This window comes from Chaetodon auriga, chromosome 5 (assembly GCF_051107435.1).
Source record: "Chaetodon auriga isolate fChaAug3 chromosome 5, fChaAug3.hap1, whole genome shotgun sequence".
In the NCBI taxonomy this organism is placed as follows: domain Eukaryota; kingdom Metazoa; phylum Chordata; class Actinopteri; order Chaetodontiformes; family Chaetodontidae; genus Chaetodon; species Chaetodon auriga.
Window position 1 is genome coordinate 4,052,861 of NC_135078.1, and position 18,734 is coordinate 4,071,594.

The window sequence follows — 18,734 nt, forward strand, 5'->3', positions numbered from 1 at the left end:
TAGCAGATGCGATGTAATGAATACATTAACTGCTCGGATCTTTTCTCTGGAGAGCATGTTTCCTTCCGGACAAAAACCTGCGTCGCACCAGCTGGCGTCGCACTGCACCGGTATTGTAGGTACGTCTGATTGTTTATACTGGCTTACAGGAAATTCTGTATCACACAATATATTGTCCAACGTTAGATGACGAGGTGATGATCACAAATCTTAACTTGGTTCAAAATGGTTCTTTGAATCACTTCAAATACCAAAATGCTCGTTAACAGAGTTGTTAGCTAGCTGGATGTATTCAAAGTTAATGACTTCGAGCAGCCAAGAAAACACTTTATCCAACAAAGTTTGAATAGATATAACGGAATGTACATAATGTAGTTGATTAAGTGGAAGGTCAGCACGTAGTTCGGCTCTTACAGTCAGTGGTAGTTCTTGTGCTGAACGTTGTTTTCAGGTTTGACACACAGACATGACAAACACGTTCACTATGCGCCGATTCGTCCCTCCTTTGGACACAGTCTTCACTGTCCTCTGATGCGCACTGTCCGCCATATTAATAATTCACACTGCAGTTTTAAATGTAATGTTGTGTTGCATCAATATGACAAGTGGCTCCTCTCTCGGCCATGTGTGGAGTTTGACAGCTGGCCTGTGTGTTAATGTGAGGATGTCGTTGTCCTCTTGCGCTTAGTTGAATCTGACCGGCGGACATAATGGATGAAGAACCAGAGAGAGCCAAGCGCTGGGAGGGGGGCTATGAGAGGACATGGTAAGACTGCGACACTGAAACTATGGACGTTCTTAAAACTGAGATACGTTTTGTATTTTGATGCGATGTTGTGCCTTGTCTCCTACAGGGAGGTGCTGAAGGAAGACGAATCAGGCTCACTCAAAGCCACCGTGGAAGAGATCCTGTTCCAGTCCAAAAGGAAAAGGTGTGCATGCGCGCGCGGACGTGTTTTGTCTGAATGTATAGTTAGTTGTTCTTAAGACTCCAGGCTCAGTGCTGGCGTTGTCTTTCGTTAGACACTTCTTCTCTGTTATGATCTGAAGGAGACCTGCTCTCTGCTGCAGTGAGACTAACTCAAGCATCTTTGTACTGTTTTCAATGAGTACCTGTCAAGAAGGACGAGCAGATGATCACATGTGTTTATGTTCTGCACAGCGCTCTAACTCTGTTAGGGTTGTACATATCCCCTTCCTGCTGTATAAACAGTGTTATATCAAAATTCTGCACTGGTCAGTTCCAAGAAGAAATCAGTTAATGCACTAAAAGGTTTTTATTGTTTCTGCTGTCATTGCTGCAAACTTACCTGCTGCCTTGTTTACCTCGTAGGGTGACAGAGAGCTATGGACAAGTGAGGCTTGGAATGGTGAGTGATTGTGCCTCCTTCCTAAAGAACCTTGAGCTTCACTCATTATCTGTAAGGTTCTACTTCAAGACATTATGGGATGTCCTGTGCTCTAGATGCGTCACCTCTATGTGGTGATTGACTGTTCAAGGAGTATGGAAGACCAGGACCTGAAACCAAACCGCCTCACCTCTACCCTAAAGGTAAATTGTGTGTCAGAACATCACACTATCCACCAGCAGCAGCACAGTGTGATTAACTGCAAAGTGACGTCTTCTTTCTCCATCTTTCTTCAGCTGATGGAAGCATTTGTCGATGAATATTTTGACCAGAACCCCATCAGTCAGGTATGTTTCTACAATCATGAGTTCTGTATTTAGCCTTTACATTTAAATCCCATCAGCTCTGTTTGAACACCGCAGATTCAGGTGAATGTATTGGAGAAAACAGAAATAGACCAGGACGGTTCTGCCGGTGGTTGTTATTTGACATAACAGCGTGTGTTCTGTGTCTTCAGGTGGGCATCATCACCACGAAGAACAAAAGGGCTGAGAAGCTGACTGATCTGGCAGGTGAGGATCATGTAATCCGCTCGTCAGACTGCACCCTTCAGTGTAACCCTGTGTCTGCCATAAGCGTATCAGACGTGTTTTTTACTTACTTGCTCGTGCAACAGATTCGCTCTGAGTTGAATCTCTGCAGCTGTCTGCACCAGCTGCATGCAGACTCGCGTCTCATGGGCGTAACTGTGACCTGAGGCTTTTAATTATACTTCAGGTCTGTTTTTTTCGACAATACGTACATAAAAGTGAGATTAATGGCCAATAAAAAGGCACCAAATAAAGGTGTTTATCTACATTTGCAACCTAGGATGTTCCTCATTTCAGACTTCATGGGTTTACAATCATTTATTGTGTATTTTAGGGTTTTAGCATTATTTCAGCATTTTAATGAAACTTTTTTCACATGTTTTTTCTTTTGTTATTATGTGACTCTGTTCTTTGATTTTATTATTTCTGATGATATGTTTATCCTTCATTCCCTTTATTTACTGAGTCTGTGTTGTGTAATCCTTATGTTAATGTGTAAAGCATTTTAGTTTAAAACAGGTTTGAATATGAAAATAGCCTGCTTCACCACCAGGCTCAGCTTAAAATCAGGAACGACTCAGGTGTCAGTCCCAGGCTTCAGTGTTGATGGACATATCGATCCGAAAAACTCACACATATCAAAGGAAAACAGAAAGGTCGGCTCCTCCTTTGCTGCTCGATGCCTTGAAATGTTCAGACAGCAGCGTCACATGACATGAGTGTGACGCTTGTGATTTAGACTCTGGATAATCCCTAAAGACGTGCTTTTTCTCTGAGCTCCCTGTACAGAATTTTGAAAATGTTACTGCGTTATCTTTTCAAACCACCAAGGTCAAGTTAACAATGTCAGGATTTCTCATTTCAACCAGTGGTTACTGCAGCAGAGAAAACCGTCACATTCCTGCTAATGATGCGTACAGTCGATTCGCCGCGTGTCTCCATCTTTTTAAACAGCAGCGAGCATCACGCTGTCCAGAGAAAGCTACACCCTGCAGTGTGAGATGTTTTGCTTCTGTCGTCAGTGGAGACTTTTCAATGGCTGTCAGCCACAGCCTCCTGTCTGTGAGGTTACCCGGAGCAGCTTTAATGTCATGAGATGTGTTGTTTGTTTCACCACCAGGAAACCCAAAGAAGCACACTGCTGCTCTGAAGAAAGCAGTGGACACTGTGTGTGTCGGAGAGCCGTCCCTGTTCAACTCTCTCAACCTGGCCATACAGACTCTCAAGTAGGTTCTGCACTGTTTAAGCTTTACCTCGGTTTATGTAATGTTACTGAACGTCACACAGCTGGTGCCTCTCTCTGTTTGAAGGCACATGCCAGGACATACGAGCCGGGAGATCTTGATAGTCCTCAGCAGCCTCACCACATGTGACCCAGCCAACATCTATGAGCTGATCAAGGTGAAGTCACCTTCAACCCTTACCTGAGTCAGTGGGCAGCTGCTAGGCTTACTGTATATGTGATTTGATTTCAGCTTACTCTTCTCTAATCGAGTGTCTCCTCTGTCAGACCCTGAAGTCTCTGAAGGTGCGGGTGTCAGTGATCGGCCTGTCAGCAGAGGTCCGTGTGTGTACAGTGTTGACCAGGGAGACGGGTGGCTCGTACCACGTTATCCTGGACGAGAGTCACTTCAAAGAGCTGCTGATGCTGCATGTCAAACCTCCTCCAGCGAGTTCTTCGTCTGAATGCTCCTTAATACGCATGGGTCAGTATACACATGCTGTCTCCATCTTTGGGAAGGAATCAGCTCTGGAAACATAAAACACATCAGATGCACCAGACACCAAGCCCTCATGACCTGGCTGTAGTGATGGCTTATGAAACTGGTATTGTGCTGCCATTACAGACTAAGGCCTGTGTCTTTGAACATTAAACAGTAGTAACAGAGGGCTTAAACATGACATGGACGGCTAGTGGTCTGTGAGATCCATTACTTGTGGCTTTTGTAGGCATGGAGACATCACTGTGAGGGCAAAGTCAAAGATTTGATAATGAATTTCATTGTGAAAGGACCCAAACAGAAAATTCCACTGGTAGAAAGTACTGCCAGCCCTGCTGTCACGTGGGGTCATAGGTACAGATGAAATTCAACAGGGTAGGCACTGATAAAACATTTCCCTCTGTTTCCAGAAAGCGGTTCCATAAAGGTCCTTCTTGCCCTGCATCAAAATATCACCATAGCTATAAAAGCATTTAGTGAATGTTTGTCTCAGTTCATTGGAGTCCTGTGTTTGCTCAGGTTTCCCTCAGCACACCGTCGCCTCTCTGACTGACCAGGATTCCAAGCCTTCATTCAGCATGTCGTAAGTAGAAACAGTGTGATTTAAACCGTGTGGGCAGGACTGTGAGCAGCCACTGTGCACTATAGCACATTTCCTTTGTCATGTGTTGCTCCTGGTGTGTGTCTCCTAGTCATCTGGACAGCAGCAGTGGTCCAGGTCTGTCTCTGGGAGGATACTTTTGTCCACAGTGCCACGCCAAGTACACGGAGCTTCCCGTGGAGTGTAAAGTCTGTGGTATGTCTGATGGGACAGTTCATTCTGTGTGTGTGTGTGTGTGTGTGTGTGTGTGTGTGTGTGTGTGTGCGTGTGTGTGTGGGGTGAAACTTGGATAGATTTCTGTGGCATTGAAATTGTACTGTTGTTCTTTTTACTGCTTTGAAAGTACTGTGTGTTCAAACCAATAGGAGTGCCATAGCTTTGACTGGTGTGTGTGTGTGTGTGTGTGTGTGTGTGTGTGTGTGTGTGTGTGTGTGTGTTGTCTCCCAGGCTTGACTCTGGTGTTGGCGCCCCATCTTGCCAGATCCTTCCACCACCTCTTTCCCCTCCAAGCCTTTATAGAGACTCCTGTGGAGGAGCTTCAAGAAGACAGGTGGCTCTGATACACACACACACACACACACACACACACACACACACACACACACACACACACACACACACTGTGCTGCTGTGTATCTAAACCTGCTGTAATGTGGTTTCAGGTTCTGTCAAGCTTGTCAAGGGGAGCTGAAAGATAAAACGGTAAGTACAGTATCTGAGTGTATGTCTGGATGGTAGAACATTTTTTTTGGCTTTAAAGGGCCACTCCCCCAATTTTACTCATGGATTTTAGTTTACTTGTTTACATAGAAAGAACTATTCAGCTTGTAAAAAAAAAAAAAAAAAAAATCCTGTAATGCTGAAGGAGCTCAGTCATGTCTGAGTAAAGAACCCTGATGGTGTACTGGTGTACCAGTGAGTCACAACCAGAGGCACATACACACCGGACGTACTTCTTCAGGTCTCTGGACAGGTGTGAAGCTTGAATGTGCTGCTCGCGGTCTGTGCCTCAACCCCTTAGCCACCAGTACACCCTTTTATCATATTGTATTGTAACAATTACCACTAAGCTTCCAAATACAGTACAATGCTATTTACTTCGCAGGGAAGATGTAATAAGAGACACTGTTGAGTTGCATTATAGGAACTGTAAGATCCAGTGTCTTTGAGCCTGACCCATACTCTGGACTAAAAGTCAGGTTATCTTGGCCTCTGCTGCTTCGATTTCGTCCATTATTTTTCAAAGTCTATCTTATTCTTCCATCAACTATATGGAACTGCAAGAATAAATCACTGGTTGATCAGAAAAAGAAGTATTATTAAGTGTAAAAATTGTGGACCTGCATTGATTTATTCATTGCAACATCAGCCCATCTTCATCCATCTGCTCCTCTCCCTCTGTGTTTCTAGATGTTCACCTGTCCATCATGTCGCAGTGTGGTCTGTGTGGAGTGTGATCTCTTCATCCATGACTCGCTGCACTGCTGCCCGTGCTGTATTCACAATCAGAGCGCCACCTGAGGCTGAGAGGCTAACCAATAAGAGCTCTGCGCCAAAGCTCCTGTCTGAGAACTGCATCTGAGCCGCTGCACGGCTTTCCTCTTGTTAAATAGTGCGCTGCTTTATATTTTGTCAGAAGTGCTTGTGTTTATTGTTAATACAGTTTTGTACGACAGTTTTGTTTGTGACGTGGAAGTCACAATAAAACAGATTTTTTTGTACTAATGCTTTAACGAGTAAGAAATGTGTTTCAAACCAGACCTTTATCCAGTTAGCCAGATGTTCCCCTTTACAATCCAAAATCGTGGGTTAGGATACAGTCGAGCTGCATCCCAAAGATGTAGGTCACAGATTGATTCATTACAATACAAAACAAAAAAAAAAAAATCAAATATACAATATTCAAAGAGGTACAAGTTGGGCCCTGGAGAATAAAAGAATGATCAGAGCCTATCATCCAAGCTGTGATCAGGTTCAGCCTGCTTAGCTTTTCAGACAAGGCCAGTTTCAATGCTCATGAGCCTTGGGTCCCAATGTGGCAACCACCAGGGTCCAGGCCATGTGGACAGAAAGCTGAAGGGTCCAAAGGCAAAGGTCAGCAGTTCAAGGACCGTCCTCCACGTGGGCAGTCTAAGAAGGTAAGAAAAAAATTGAAGATAAAAAAGTAAAATAATAAAATAGAACAATGATTCAGACAGGATATTTGCCATTATAAACAGGGATGATAAGAATTATAGAGGCAGGGTTGTAGCTACGAGTTTGGCCTTTTTTCTAGAAATCTTGGGGTAAACTGCCCTAGATTTATATTTTACAGTGACAGACCTACATATTGTGGATATTTTATATGCTGATTCTTTGATTAACTATATTTAAACTTACTTTGACTACTTTTAGACAACATAAAGAATCAGCATTACTCCACCTGCCCGTGGCAGTGACGAGAAACTGGATTCAGATCTATATATATATATATATAGAGAGAGAGAGAGAGAGAGAGAGAGAGATTTTAAGGGGTGAACCTAACCTGGTGCAGGAGGGAGTTGACTCCATAAGATGGCAGTGTTGTGACAGCTTGTCAGCTGTCGTGAAACGTGAAGAAGAAGAAGAAGAAGAAGTTTTCGTCACTTCCGACGCTTCTGTAATAACTGCAGGCGGGAAGCTGAGGCGCTAACATGCAGCTCAGCAGGTAAACAGTGGAGTTGTCCAGAGTCCAGTCCTACAATGTCCCGCATTCTGAACGGTATCGTGGCGGTGTGTCCTGACCTGGGTATCGGGATGAATGGAAACCTGCCCTGGCACCCTGTTCGGCTGAAGTAAGGGTCGCTGCTAGCGCTTTGGTGGACTCTTAATGTGGAAACAGTAGAAACGTTCCAACTCTAAGACTTTCAGTGGAAGCCTCAGTAAGCTGTTCGGCTGAGCTCGAGGTTAAACTTTGCATCAACTTGGTGTAATTTAAATGTAGTAACTTTGTCAACAATTGTTCTTGTTTTATAGTAACGAATTCAAACACTTCCGAACGATGACAGCGACGTCCTCTGTGAAAGGTAACGGGAGTTCAGTTATTTTTGGGTTAAATTGCTTACAACGAGCACCGAACAGGGACCCTCCTCGTCCAGTGACTGCTGCTGCGCTCTGTGTGTATTAAAATATTAGAGACACTTAATTGACCTTACTAAGTGAAGCTCGTGGTGCAAACTAGACAACACAGCATTTCATCCAGCAATAAAAATAGAAGTTACCCGCATGTAACTCCTAAGGGCCTGTGGCCCTTTCACGTGCTTCACTGTTGGTTGATGCTCTGCCTCCACACCCTTGAGGCAGATCTTTGTGTTCACTGCCCAATCAGGAGGGAGCACCCATGCTCTGCTGAATAACAGCACTGCTCCCTTTTGTGCTTAGCTATTAGGGGTCAGCTAGGCTGGTGTTAGAGGCCAACACGTGCATCCATCGAACTGGAGTCTCATCCAGGGAACTTCTGTTTTGTCCGTGTTTCACCCTCTAACAGGCATCACTATTGACACACAGAGGTCATTAGGGATGAGATGTACTCTCAGCTGGGCTGGGCGTACTTACAACTGAGTGTATGTCTTTTATTATGTTAGAAAACACATTGTCTGTGTTTTCGAAAACAAAAATAATCAATTGGCTGATCCCATGTTGTTTGGAAGAGCCTGAAATGCAGCTTGTAGTTTTTTGCCCACCATATAGACATTTTGCTGTATGTTAGGTTGATAGAAAGAGGTGAAGGTAAATGAAATAAGGCACATGCCATCATTTTACTTAAAGATGTAAGCAGAGTCTTGTGTTACTCTGTTAATTTGCATTGTGTGAATGAGTTTTACATGTTGATCTCATGCCATGAAAGTGCAGTCTGATGAGGCTGAAACCCAGAAATGTTTCTGTAACACAGCGATGCAGGTCTCAACTGACATCTGTCACATTAATATAATGCTAGCAACCACGGATGTTGCTACTTATGGCCTCTTTTGCACAACGAACAGCATGTCGATTTAATCAACAGGAAACACTGAATAGGCCTATTTTAAGTTGTTGAGGACGTTCTTATGTCACCATAATAGTAATCGAGCCAGCACTCTCTCTCTGTGTTTCCATTTGTCAGCACTTTACATCCAGCATGTGAGCAAACAGGAATTAAACGAGTCACAACGTACCATCTTGGCATTCTATAACTGTGAACTTTCAAAGCTCATTAACAGGAAGCAGAACAGATGTTACAGCTATTACATGATGAAACTGATGAGAAAATGTATTTATGAGAGAGAGGTGGAACAAGTGTGTCTCACATTCACCATGGTCATTAATTTAGCCATTCACTTCAAAATATATTTTGCAATCCATAACTAATGCAGCCTCTAAGAGAGCTGACACCAGTCTGCCTTCCTTCTGCCTCCATCTGTTCTGCAGCAGTGACGTTGCACACATTGGACATTATGTGCTGAAACAGTGTAGTTGGAGTCTTGCATAGAGGAAGTTCTAAATATATAAGAAGCTGCTTCACATGAAGCGTAGTGTAACTAACCTTTGTGTCCTGCAGGCAAGCAGAATGTGGTGATTATGGGCAGGAAGACATGGTTTTCCATCCCTGAGAAGAACAGACCTCTGAACAACAGGATCAACATCGTCCTCAGCAGGGAGTGCAAGTACGTGTCACAGAATTTAATGCTGCTCCACAGCAGTGTACGAGTGACATGTGACGTCTCACTGTAGATACACTGCATGTGGGACCTGTGTTTGACTGAGTTGTTGCTCCGTTTGTTCAAACTCTGTTAACTTTTATTGCAGAGTATTCACCTGCTGATTTGCCACATGTCACTCACATTTACCATTACTGCATACTTTTAGTAATGAACTTAGAGTTTAATCTGGTGTTATTTTAACATTTCTCACTTGCAATTCATTTTAATAACATTTTTATATATATAAGGGAGGTGTAACAGCACACAAGCTTCACTGTCCTGTTTGTTCCTTGGTTTTGAGGTGTGGTGCATTGGCCATAATTCTTATTGTATCAGTTAAGGCACTGAAAATACTGACATTTTGTCAATAAAAAAAGTCAATAACAAAATCAATAAGAAGTGTCGCAGCTTTAGTGAGACTCACTAAAGACTAAATACCTTTTATGTTGAGGTGGATGCAGAAACCTCAGACAAATATCTGGACAAATAAAGCCAAATTATCTGCATGGCTAGATGCCACCAGAGGTCAAGAGAAAATATAGTTGTAAATAATTTGGGTGAACTGACACTTTAAGTCAGTAAGTAACGTGATGGCCTGTTAGCAGGAACCAGCACTGCTCAGGAGCCATGATGCAGGGCCTAAGGGTGCTACAGTGAAATGTTACTGTGTCAGTTATTGCATAGTGGTAACAGTGACCTGATATCAGTGCCAATTCTCCCCCAGAGTGCCCCCTGCAGGAGCACACCACCTGGCAGCGGACTTCGACTCAGCTCTCAGGTTGGTGGACACGGAGCTGGCAGAGCAGGCAGACCAGGTCTGGGTCATCGGAGGCAGCTCTCTCTACAAGGTACTGCATAGAACCCTCAGGGGGCCGCTCACATGTTTACAAAGTTTTGTTGGAGAGTTGTACTTATGATTCACATGCTTTAATTATTCAGTCTTTCATTTTCAGGAGAAGGGATGTAACACTACCAAAAACACGGTATGATAATACCTCGATATGAAGGCCATGATATGATATTTATTGTGATATTTTTTTTAAAAAAAAAAGAAAAATTACTTGAAAAAATTGGCCTTTATTAATAAAATAGTGCCTACAGCATTTTTTATGCATAGAAAATTAGTTTTTATGAAAGTGCTTCTGCACTCCTTCTCTAATGAAATAAAATAAAAGTAGGCAGCCATGACCGAAGCATGTGCAAAAAATTCTGTCAGACAAAAGCCGCGGTCAGTAGCAGTCCTGTTATAAAATATTTCAAAGAGCTGATCCATCAGGTGACCACATCCAGGATCAGTTCATGTACTGGCATGTTTAACAGTCTGTTTGGTGGTCAGTTGAACTGCGGTGAAAAAACGCTGCCACACGCCTCCATCGACCAAGCAGACGGCTGGTGTGGCTGATTTGAGCTTTTCCGGGTGGCGGTGCGCCAAATGGCTTCTCATGCTCGATGTGTTTCCCGTAGTGCAGTCAAGTGTCCGCAGTATTTGCAAGTTGTTTTGCATTTGTCAGTTTCCTTTTCACCATTGTCAGTTCTTGAAACAGGAAAACTGAAATGTTGCTACATATCAGCTCTAAAAGTCAATGGAGCATCTTCAGTCTCTTTTTCGTTAGTGGCACATTAATCTGTCATTTTCTTGATGGGTTCATTTTAGCAGAGCTTGGGTTGAACGCAAAGTATCATGGGAGCTTGTTGTCTTGACAACTCTGATTGTGCCCTCTGCTGTTCAAACAAAAACAAAGCAACTTTCAACAAGGAGAGGTAATAAATAGCCATGTAACATCAGCGTCAGAGTCCAGCAGTGAGCCATATTTCTATCATCATATCGTGAGATTCAGAATATCGTTACATCCCCATTTTGGAGTCTTGAATCTGTTTTCAAATTACCCGTGAAGAGTTGGCCTGAGTATCTGATGACGAATTAACAATGGAAAATAATATCCAAATAATTATCCAATGTGTGAACCTCTTCAGCATGAGCTGAAGTCACACACACGTCTGCAGACACACTTTCTCTAATCATGTTTTGGTTGTTCTGGGTTATCCAGGAGATGATGGAGAGCAAGGGGACCAGGAGGCTGTTTGTCACACGAATCCTGAAGCAGTTTGAGTGTGACACATTCCTCCCCGAAATCAGTCCAGACAGATATCGCCTGCTGCCAGAGTAAGATAAGCACACATGTTCAGCACATTTCTGTGGTCCTATTTAGTAGTTTTGCCCTCATAGTTCTTGTACTAACTGAGTTATTTGATGAGATCTTGGAGCACAGACAAGAAACTCACACAGTCATACAGTCAGGCAGATTTGAAGCAAACCAATAATTTATCAAGATTATCTGGAGTTGGCCTTTAGAGGTGATTTCTCCTTTTATATTATATCATATATTCACTCAGCAGCTTTTAAAAGCAAATCCAAACTCTCAAAACCAAATGTTTTTTCAGTGTGGGTAATATAGCTGTTGGCTGCTGAAATTGGGCACCCAGACTGCACCTAAAACATTTCTGTGGACGCCAGATGGAACACACAGTAAGGCTTGTTTCTCCTCCAGGTTTCCAGGAGTGCCACAGGAGCTGCAGGAGGAGAAGGGTATCCAGTACAGATTTGAAGTCTATGAGAGCATCCAGCAGTGAAGAGGAATTAGAACAAGTGCTTGTGATTGTGTAAATGGGCTCCAGAATGATGTAAATGCTGGACTTTAAATGAGTTTTTAAGTGATTTGTACAGCTGGGGATGTCTCGTTGAGTTATATTTTTCTCTCAGAGTTGAAATGAACACTGGTTTCAATCACAAAGTTCCTACTGTACAGCTGTTTACAGGCAGGGAAACCCCTGGAATCATGAAGGGTTAACATGATCATAGCTTTTTTCTGGCTTTTTCCAGAAAGACCAGCTGATTAGCCTATTCCCTGTCTGCTCAGAGGAAACCGCTGCAGGTCCTTTCAGCTGTGAAGGAAAAGTGGGCCGATCACATAATTGTGAGGAACAGATGTGTGTTCTAGAATCAAAGCTAACCATTTTTAGCTCGAGCAGCCGTTTCACTCGCCATGTTTTTCTACATGATGCTTTGTCTCAGTCCACCTGCCACTTATTTGTAATGAATAAACACTGCTTCAGCTGATGCACATATGCAGGTTGCTCTTGAATAAAAGCTTCAAGTGTAGTTAGAAGACTGTGAACTTGGAGTCAGTTTTTTTTAATTCCCACTGACCTGAAGTGATGGTGATTCATCTTTTTTTTCTATAAACTGGACCAAAGGAATAGAACCACGGGACAGGTGTAAACACAGCTCACATCTGTCCACTGAGACCCAGACTAAAGTTTTTTAAGGGTTAGGAGATAAGGTGGAGGGACTACCTTTGGTCAACCAATTCACTGCATCATCATCATTTATACCATGAGCACTGACGTACCAGTGCCAGATTAGTTTATTGCTTTTAAAGGTCCTGTTTAGTCAATAAAATCACTCTGCATCTTTACGTTGCAGACGTACGTAGGTTGTGTCTGAAAGTCTTTGTTGTTGACAATGTTGTTATATCAAGATTCCATATCCATAGTAACTATAATGCATGCAGTTTTCGTCAATGCTTGATTACTATCTTGAGGGTAGTTCTGCCAGGAAAAGTATATTAAATATATTAAGCCAAATAAAGTAGTCAGGAGTTAATTACCGGACACCTGACTCATAACCTAAAATCAGGCTGCCCAGGTGTCGTCTCTGATCATCTTTGGCCTGTTATGCAACTATCTGTAATGATCTCAATGTTCCTTCCAGTTAAGATTTTGCCCATATATTGGTTAAACACTTTATATTCATGACATTCTAACACAAAATGACTGTAGATGAGACTGCAGTTTGCTAGATCTCTGCTATCTCTACATGTAAATAAAGGGGATTTATGATCCAATGAATGTTGCCTATCTATACATATCTGCAGAAGACTCTTTCCAAAGTGCCTTTAAAGAGATGATGTAAGATGTGATGTGGATGAGAACTTGTGGCCAAATGCAGAAAGTGGGGAATATATTCACACTTTGTATTATATTACTAGAAAAACTTTTTAAAATTCCGGAAAGCCTGCTGAAGCTTTTCTGATTCATCAATTAACAAATACTGTCAGGTAGCACCATCCAGTAAAGATGAGTCATTCCTTTTTGTTGTAATGTGATCTGGGATCTTGGTTGATGCAAAATAAATGAAAATACAAATAAAAGGAATGGCCACTTCAAAGACAGTAGGAATACACAAATGTTATCAGTGTGGTGGTACAAGAACTGAACCTGAGATGTGTTTCATTTGCATTAGTGCATGTTGGATGTGAGATTAACAGAGCTGCATGTTAGTAAAGAGAAACGTGTGAGGAGTTCAGGAAAAGTGAATTTGCGTGAGATGAATGCTCATAACCAATCATAAAAAAGGAATGTTTCCTTTGTTCAATCTAGCCCTCATGGTCAGTATGTGCTTGCTTGCACTGGATTCACCTTGACAGGTGTGTAATGTTACACTGCTTTTTTTTTTTTTTTTTTTAAAGAAATTTAAATGGCATTTTTTTTAATATGGGGAAACCTTTTGTGTAGTTTGTAGGTTGATATGACAGCAGCTTTTTGACTGGAATATCTTGGATGTTATACTGCAAATTAAAACACATCCTCCAAGTTGTGGAGGTAAAACAGTTTTTTCACCTTTCCAGTGTGGATATGTGCAAAAAATGCATTCACCTCTGCAGTTACTGACATGACGAAGAGCTTTAATGCTGAATGTGTACAATATACTCACCTACTCCTCTGTACTCCTCATATGAGATCCTGCTGCTCTGTAGGGTTACGCATTCAGGCCTGCACTGTTCTCTTGGTGTACGCCACACATGCACTCACCTACTTGTCAAGAACATGGTGAAGGATGACTCGGCTGACCGTATCACTTTTTCATTCATTCATCTTTGTAAATTAGGGGTTTATGCACTGCAACCCTACTATAAAATCCTCCGTATGTAATTATCATTTAATTTGGGCAGGATGAAATGATTGGATGGGCTTATTACAGGCATGCAACAGCCACAGATACCAGATTCCTTTTTTTTTTTTTTCTGTTAGAGCATTTGATTGACTGCTGTCGGGATGCGAAGATTAATTCAATAAATAGAACAAGAAATGCTTCTAATGCTTCTTACCTATCTCAGCTTCAAGGTGCATTCAGATAGCAACTGGATGCTTTTGATGGGACAACTCCATGGCTGGCTACCCCACAGGCTGCTGCTGCCGCTGCTATCCACCTACTGCAATCTCATCACTCAGCTAAATAGAGCAGGTTGTACAAATAGAGGAACTGCTTAGCAATATAACACAATTAAGTTTTGAATTTGAGCATTATAAACAGCCCTCGCTGTCAGAAAGCACCTTTAGATGACTAATGTGAACAGCACGTTGTACACATTAGTTAGTCTGAGTCATACTGGGGCCTTAACTGTGAAAAGCCCTGTAATGTATCAAATTAAAAGCCCTTCTCTGTAGAAGCACAGCAAACAGGAAATCGCAGCCTGGAATAGATGTATGAGAAAGAGGGAAAGAACAGTGAATTTGAGCACTTCATCATGCTGACTCTTGTAACAGACAGACATCACTGGTTGAAGGACATCCAGGTTGGATACGCCTTTTAAAAAACTACTGCTATATGACTTAAAAGCTAAGCTGGAAAAATCTAAATCCTTCTCAGTCAGCCATAGATTCAGCTGACTAATTTTCTTAGCCTTTCTCCGTCATTGACTTCTGAATATGGTAATATGTCCATGAAGTGAGTGAAGCTCTCTCTTACATCTGCCTCCAGCCTTGAACTTTCTGCTGACGTTGACGCCACTATTGTCATTCCACACATCAACAGTCTGAATATGAGTCTTACCTGCGCAAATACTTTACCAAAGACCACTGTCTGCACTGTGGCTGCTCACAATAGGATGTGCTGTCATTGGCTGCGTGCTCCCTGCTCCTCAGCTGCCATAGGCTAGCCTTTCATTCTCATCTGACGTATATTAGTCTTCACTCCCTCCTCTCATCAGTCACTCCCCTGCATGGATGTCTGCTCTCCCTACTGGTTTCTCCTCAGCCTGCACACTGACTGACCTATCAACTGGAGGGGACCTGCCGTTTGAACAGCTTTCACAGCAAAGAATGTGACACATTCAGGTAAGTTTGTGCACCTGACAACAATAACTCGTAGTGTAGAAATGAAGACTCATTTCTGTTCTACAAGTTACAGTTGTGCTTTTAAAAACAATCAGGAACAGTTTGTTGCTGCAGTGCATGTGCCCTAATGTTCCTCAGTTTGGTCTGGTAAGAATGGCTATTTGAATTAATAACAGTACAAATATTAATATCTAAAGAAATCTAGATATATTATCTGTTATTTGTTACAATTTATTGTCTCTAACAATCCGGAGACATATGATATGATCTGCTTTATCTAACAGCCATAGGTGGACAGAATTTAGAATATGTACTGGAAGACAGGCAGCAGAAGATTAGGGTGAAATCTGTCCTTGCACGGCTATTTCTGTGCTGTTCACAGCAACATTTTGAATCCTCTCAAGTCACATTTTGAACTCTGTTTCTGTGTTGAAGTGATGGCACATTCCAGTGCTACCTGTGACTAAATGGATTTGTTATGTTAGCACTGCATATGGCCTTCCAAGTATCTCTAACCACAGTCACAAATATGTGTATAAACATATAAAGCACCAGTTGTTTCGAAAGTGATCATAATGAAAGAATCTTTACTTAGGAGCATGGAATGGAGAAAAATGCCTGGTCTTGACATGTGGAATGATAAAATGTTTAGGAATGACATTTTCTCTGCTGCCTCTCTCATTAGCTATTCTGTCTGTGTTGGTGCTGGTTGAAGGCCAGGCCTGACCTCTCAAAGAAGCACAGATGGGGGTTTGAATGTCACCCTGCTGAAAAGGCTGCTACCAGAGGTTTAAATGTCTGCTGCGTATGGTCTTCCCATGTGAACCATGACAGCATCGTACAAATGATTTAAAAAGTACTCCACTGATTTGGTGTTGCACATCCATAAAGTTAGGGGGCTCACAAGATACTGATTAAAAGAGGAAGGGTCAAAGTCTGCAGCAGCAGCAGAGGCTGAGATATTTTTAGCTGCAGGTGTGGGTTATACTTCAAAAATGTTTGGTTCCTACATTGCCCATAATGCAATTAATGTTGTCAGAGTTTTGTGAATGAAACTTAAAGTGGAGCATAGTCAATGGGTTAGAAAGAGTGTGTGTATGCGTGAGCAACATGCATATGTGTGGAGAGGGTGACGCCACAGCCACAGTTATGATAACTGAATAATTTGGTACAATGCTCCTGGCCCGAGGGTGACAGTCAGATAACTGCAAGTCAACTGAAATAAAATAAAACATCATTCCTCTTTCTACTCTCCCCGTTTAAAGTTGAGAGCTCTGTGCTCTCATTGATCAACATCACTAAAGATGACGTCAAACTGGAGAGGGCAAAAAAAAATTCGGACAGGTCGGTCTTTTTGTTTGGATGTCGTGAAGCGTCCTGATGGAGCATTGGTTATCGTTCATGATGACACTTGTACAGGATAATCATCTTCATCATTGGGCTGATATTGTGTAGTCTGATCTTGGCATGAAACCCAAAGCCCTGTGATGTACCTAGACTTAGGATGTGACAGATGTCAAGGCACTGGATGTGATCTGTTTGGATAAATAAGTTGGTCTCTTGGAAGACTAGGCAACAGTCAAATCATGAATTGAAGAAGGATGCCACAGTATGTGTACTGAAAAGTATATTACACTTCACTTCTTTCTATAATTTGTCCTCAGCTGCATTTATGTACATGTTTTACACCCTACTGACACACACACACACACACACACACACACACACACACACACACACACACACACACACACACACCTACGTGGTTAAAATAAGTTATTGGTCACAGTCTTGCAGACTCGGCTGATAGAAACACAAGGCCACACACACAATAGGCTGCAGAAGTGAATACAGGCAGTCCAGGAGAGGATGACGAACACACTGTGTTCTTATTTCTGAGCTGGAAGGAGGAAGGAGCATCGCTTCCATTGCTTCACGTCTTCTCTACGTAAAGCAGCTGATGGGATATTTGGGTTTTTATCAATTGTCAGTGTGTAATCTCGTCTGCTATAGAGCATAGTTCCAGTGGCATCAATATACAAGTGAATCTTGTAAGTACTGCGCAAATGCAGACGTGTGTGTGTGTGTGTGTGTGCGTCATCTTCATCTGAAGTCTGACAATCACTGTGAGAATTCAAGGCAACATACAGCTGGCTTCCTACAGAGATATCAAGAGTTGAAATAGCTGCTGCTTCACAAACACTGCAAAATTATGTAACATCCACATGGAAATATCATGTCAACATATGCCAAATGCAGAAGTGTAATTGTAAAGGTGAACAGCAGCCATAAGTGGACTCTCACCAACACTGAATGTCACGTCATACATGTTGCTTTCAAGGACCACTTGTGCTTTTGTGTTAACTCCTCTAACAAAAACTGTGTATATTTGATGTCACTACTGACCATTTTTCAAAGCCTATCATTGATTTTCAGATTTTTCCAAATGCACTTCTCCTTCCTCCCAGCAGTCATTGGTTTGCATTTATTTCAGTGTGCTATGAACTTAAAGACATTAACAATAGATCTATGTCTTGAGTGCATTACAGTCACCTACTTTGGTAATCAAATGTTGTTGCTATGGATACAATCCATCTATTTTCTAAACTGCTTACCTTGTTCAGGGTCAACAGTGGGCTGTATTCTGTCATAGTACAGTATACACTTGATGAGAGGAGAGGTAGGCCTAAACCCTGGACAGGTCGCCAGGGCCCACAGGACAAGCCATAGACAAGCAAACATTCACATTTACAATAATGGGCAAGTCAGAAAGTGAGCACCTATATTGACTCTAATAAGTTTCACTAACAGTCCCATTTCACAGTCTACTTACAGCTCTTTTCCTCTATGGGAACTTAATGACCTGTCATGTGGAGCTTCTCATAATCTGAATGTGTAATAACTCATTAGGTATAGGCTCTGCTTTCCTCCTGCTGAGCTTTACAAACCAGAATGTTTGAAGGCAGCAGTGCCTCAGATAGCGAGACAAATGCTGTAATTTTTTAATTATGTGCTGTGTAGGTGAGTACAGTGAAACAAACATGTAACAGTGAAACCAAACAGGTTTGTTGATGAAAACGTGCGACCATGTAGCTGCAGCTTTTTCTCACTATTTTATATCATATTCCTTAAGTAGCCTTGTTTTTTTTTTTTTTTTTTTTTTTTTAAAGATATTTTCAAAGAATAATAAAACAGATGATTTGTTTTTCAATATTGTAACTGATTGTTATAAATGACTGTAGAAATAATTAGTAGTAAGGAGTGTATTTTTATTGTTTTCTTGTCTGGAGAAATCATACCCTCCATGGTGGACGTAATTTGACAAATAGAATCAAAAACAAAGCATGCTTGCTCAAAAATCATCCTAAAACAGACTTACAACTGCTCACCAATCATGACAACAAACCATCCACACAAACTCCAGGAGACTGGGGTTTGTGTTCCATGAGAAACCAAAAGTGAATAATCTTTTTCTATTCCAAACCAAGTTGTTTTGGTGCCTAAACCTACCTTCTCCTGCGCTGTGCCCAAATTTAGGTTCAAGAACTTGTACAGCTGAAACAAAAGCAGAACCTGTGACAATGGGTACAAGTTACTTA

The 18,734-nt window shown here is 41.9% G+C and overlaps 2 protein-coding genes across 4 annotated transcripts; both read left to right on the forward strand.

Moving 5' to 3' along the window:
* The first annotated feature begins 68 nt into the window (after positions 1 to 68).
* On the forward strand, positions 69 to 5,987 carry gtf2h2 (general transcription factor IIH, polypeptide 2). Of its 2 annotated transcripts, none has more exons than XM_076730935.1 (15): positions 69 to 119; positions 689 to 766; positions 855 to 932; positions 1,334 to 1,370; positions 1,466 to 1,552; positions 1,646 to 1,696; positions 1,867 to 1,921; positions 3,060 to 3,165; positions 3,250 to 3,340; positions 3,450 to 3,645; positions 4,180 to 4,243; positions 4,353 to 4,456; positions 4,709 to 4,811; positions 4,924 to 4,963; positions 5,672 to 5,987. In XM_076730935.1, the coding sequence occupies exons 2-15, from the start codon at positions 711 to 713 to the stop codon at positions 5,780 to 5,782; spliced, it is 1,179 nt and encodes a 392-aa protein (XP_076587050.1). In that variant the 5' UTR covers positions 69 to 119; positions 689 to 710; the 3' UTR covers positions 5,783 to 5,987. The 2 variants fall into 2 exon arrangements, with proteins under 2 accessions (XP_076587050.1, XP_076587051.1); XM_076730936.1 differs by having other exon boundaries at positions 96 to 194.
* Positions 5,988 to 6,883: 896 nt separating this feature from the next.
* dhfr (dihydrofolate reductase) lies at positions 6,884 to 12,874 on the forward strand. Of its 2 annotated transcripts, none has more exons than XM_076729876.1 (6): positions 6,884 to 7,074; positions 7,256 to 7,305; positions 8,817 to 8,922; positions 9,683 to 9,806; positions 11,007 to 11,122; positions 11,508 to 12,874. In XM_076729876.1, exons 1-6 carry the CDS (start codon positions 6,983 to 6,985, stop codon positions 11,587 to 11,589), a joined length of 570 nt encoding a protein of 189 aa, XP_076585991.1. In that variant the 5' UTR covers positions 6,884 to 6,982; the 3' UTR covers positions 11,590 to 12,874. The 2 variants fall into 2 exon arrangements, with proteins under 2 accessions (XP_076585991.1, XP_076585990.1); XM_076729875.1 differs by having other exon boundaries at positions 6,894 to 7,161.
* The last annotated feature ends 5,860 nt before the right edge of the window (positions 12,875 to 18,734 follow it).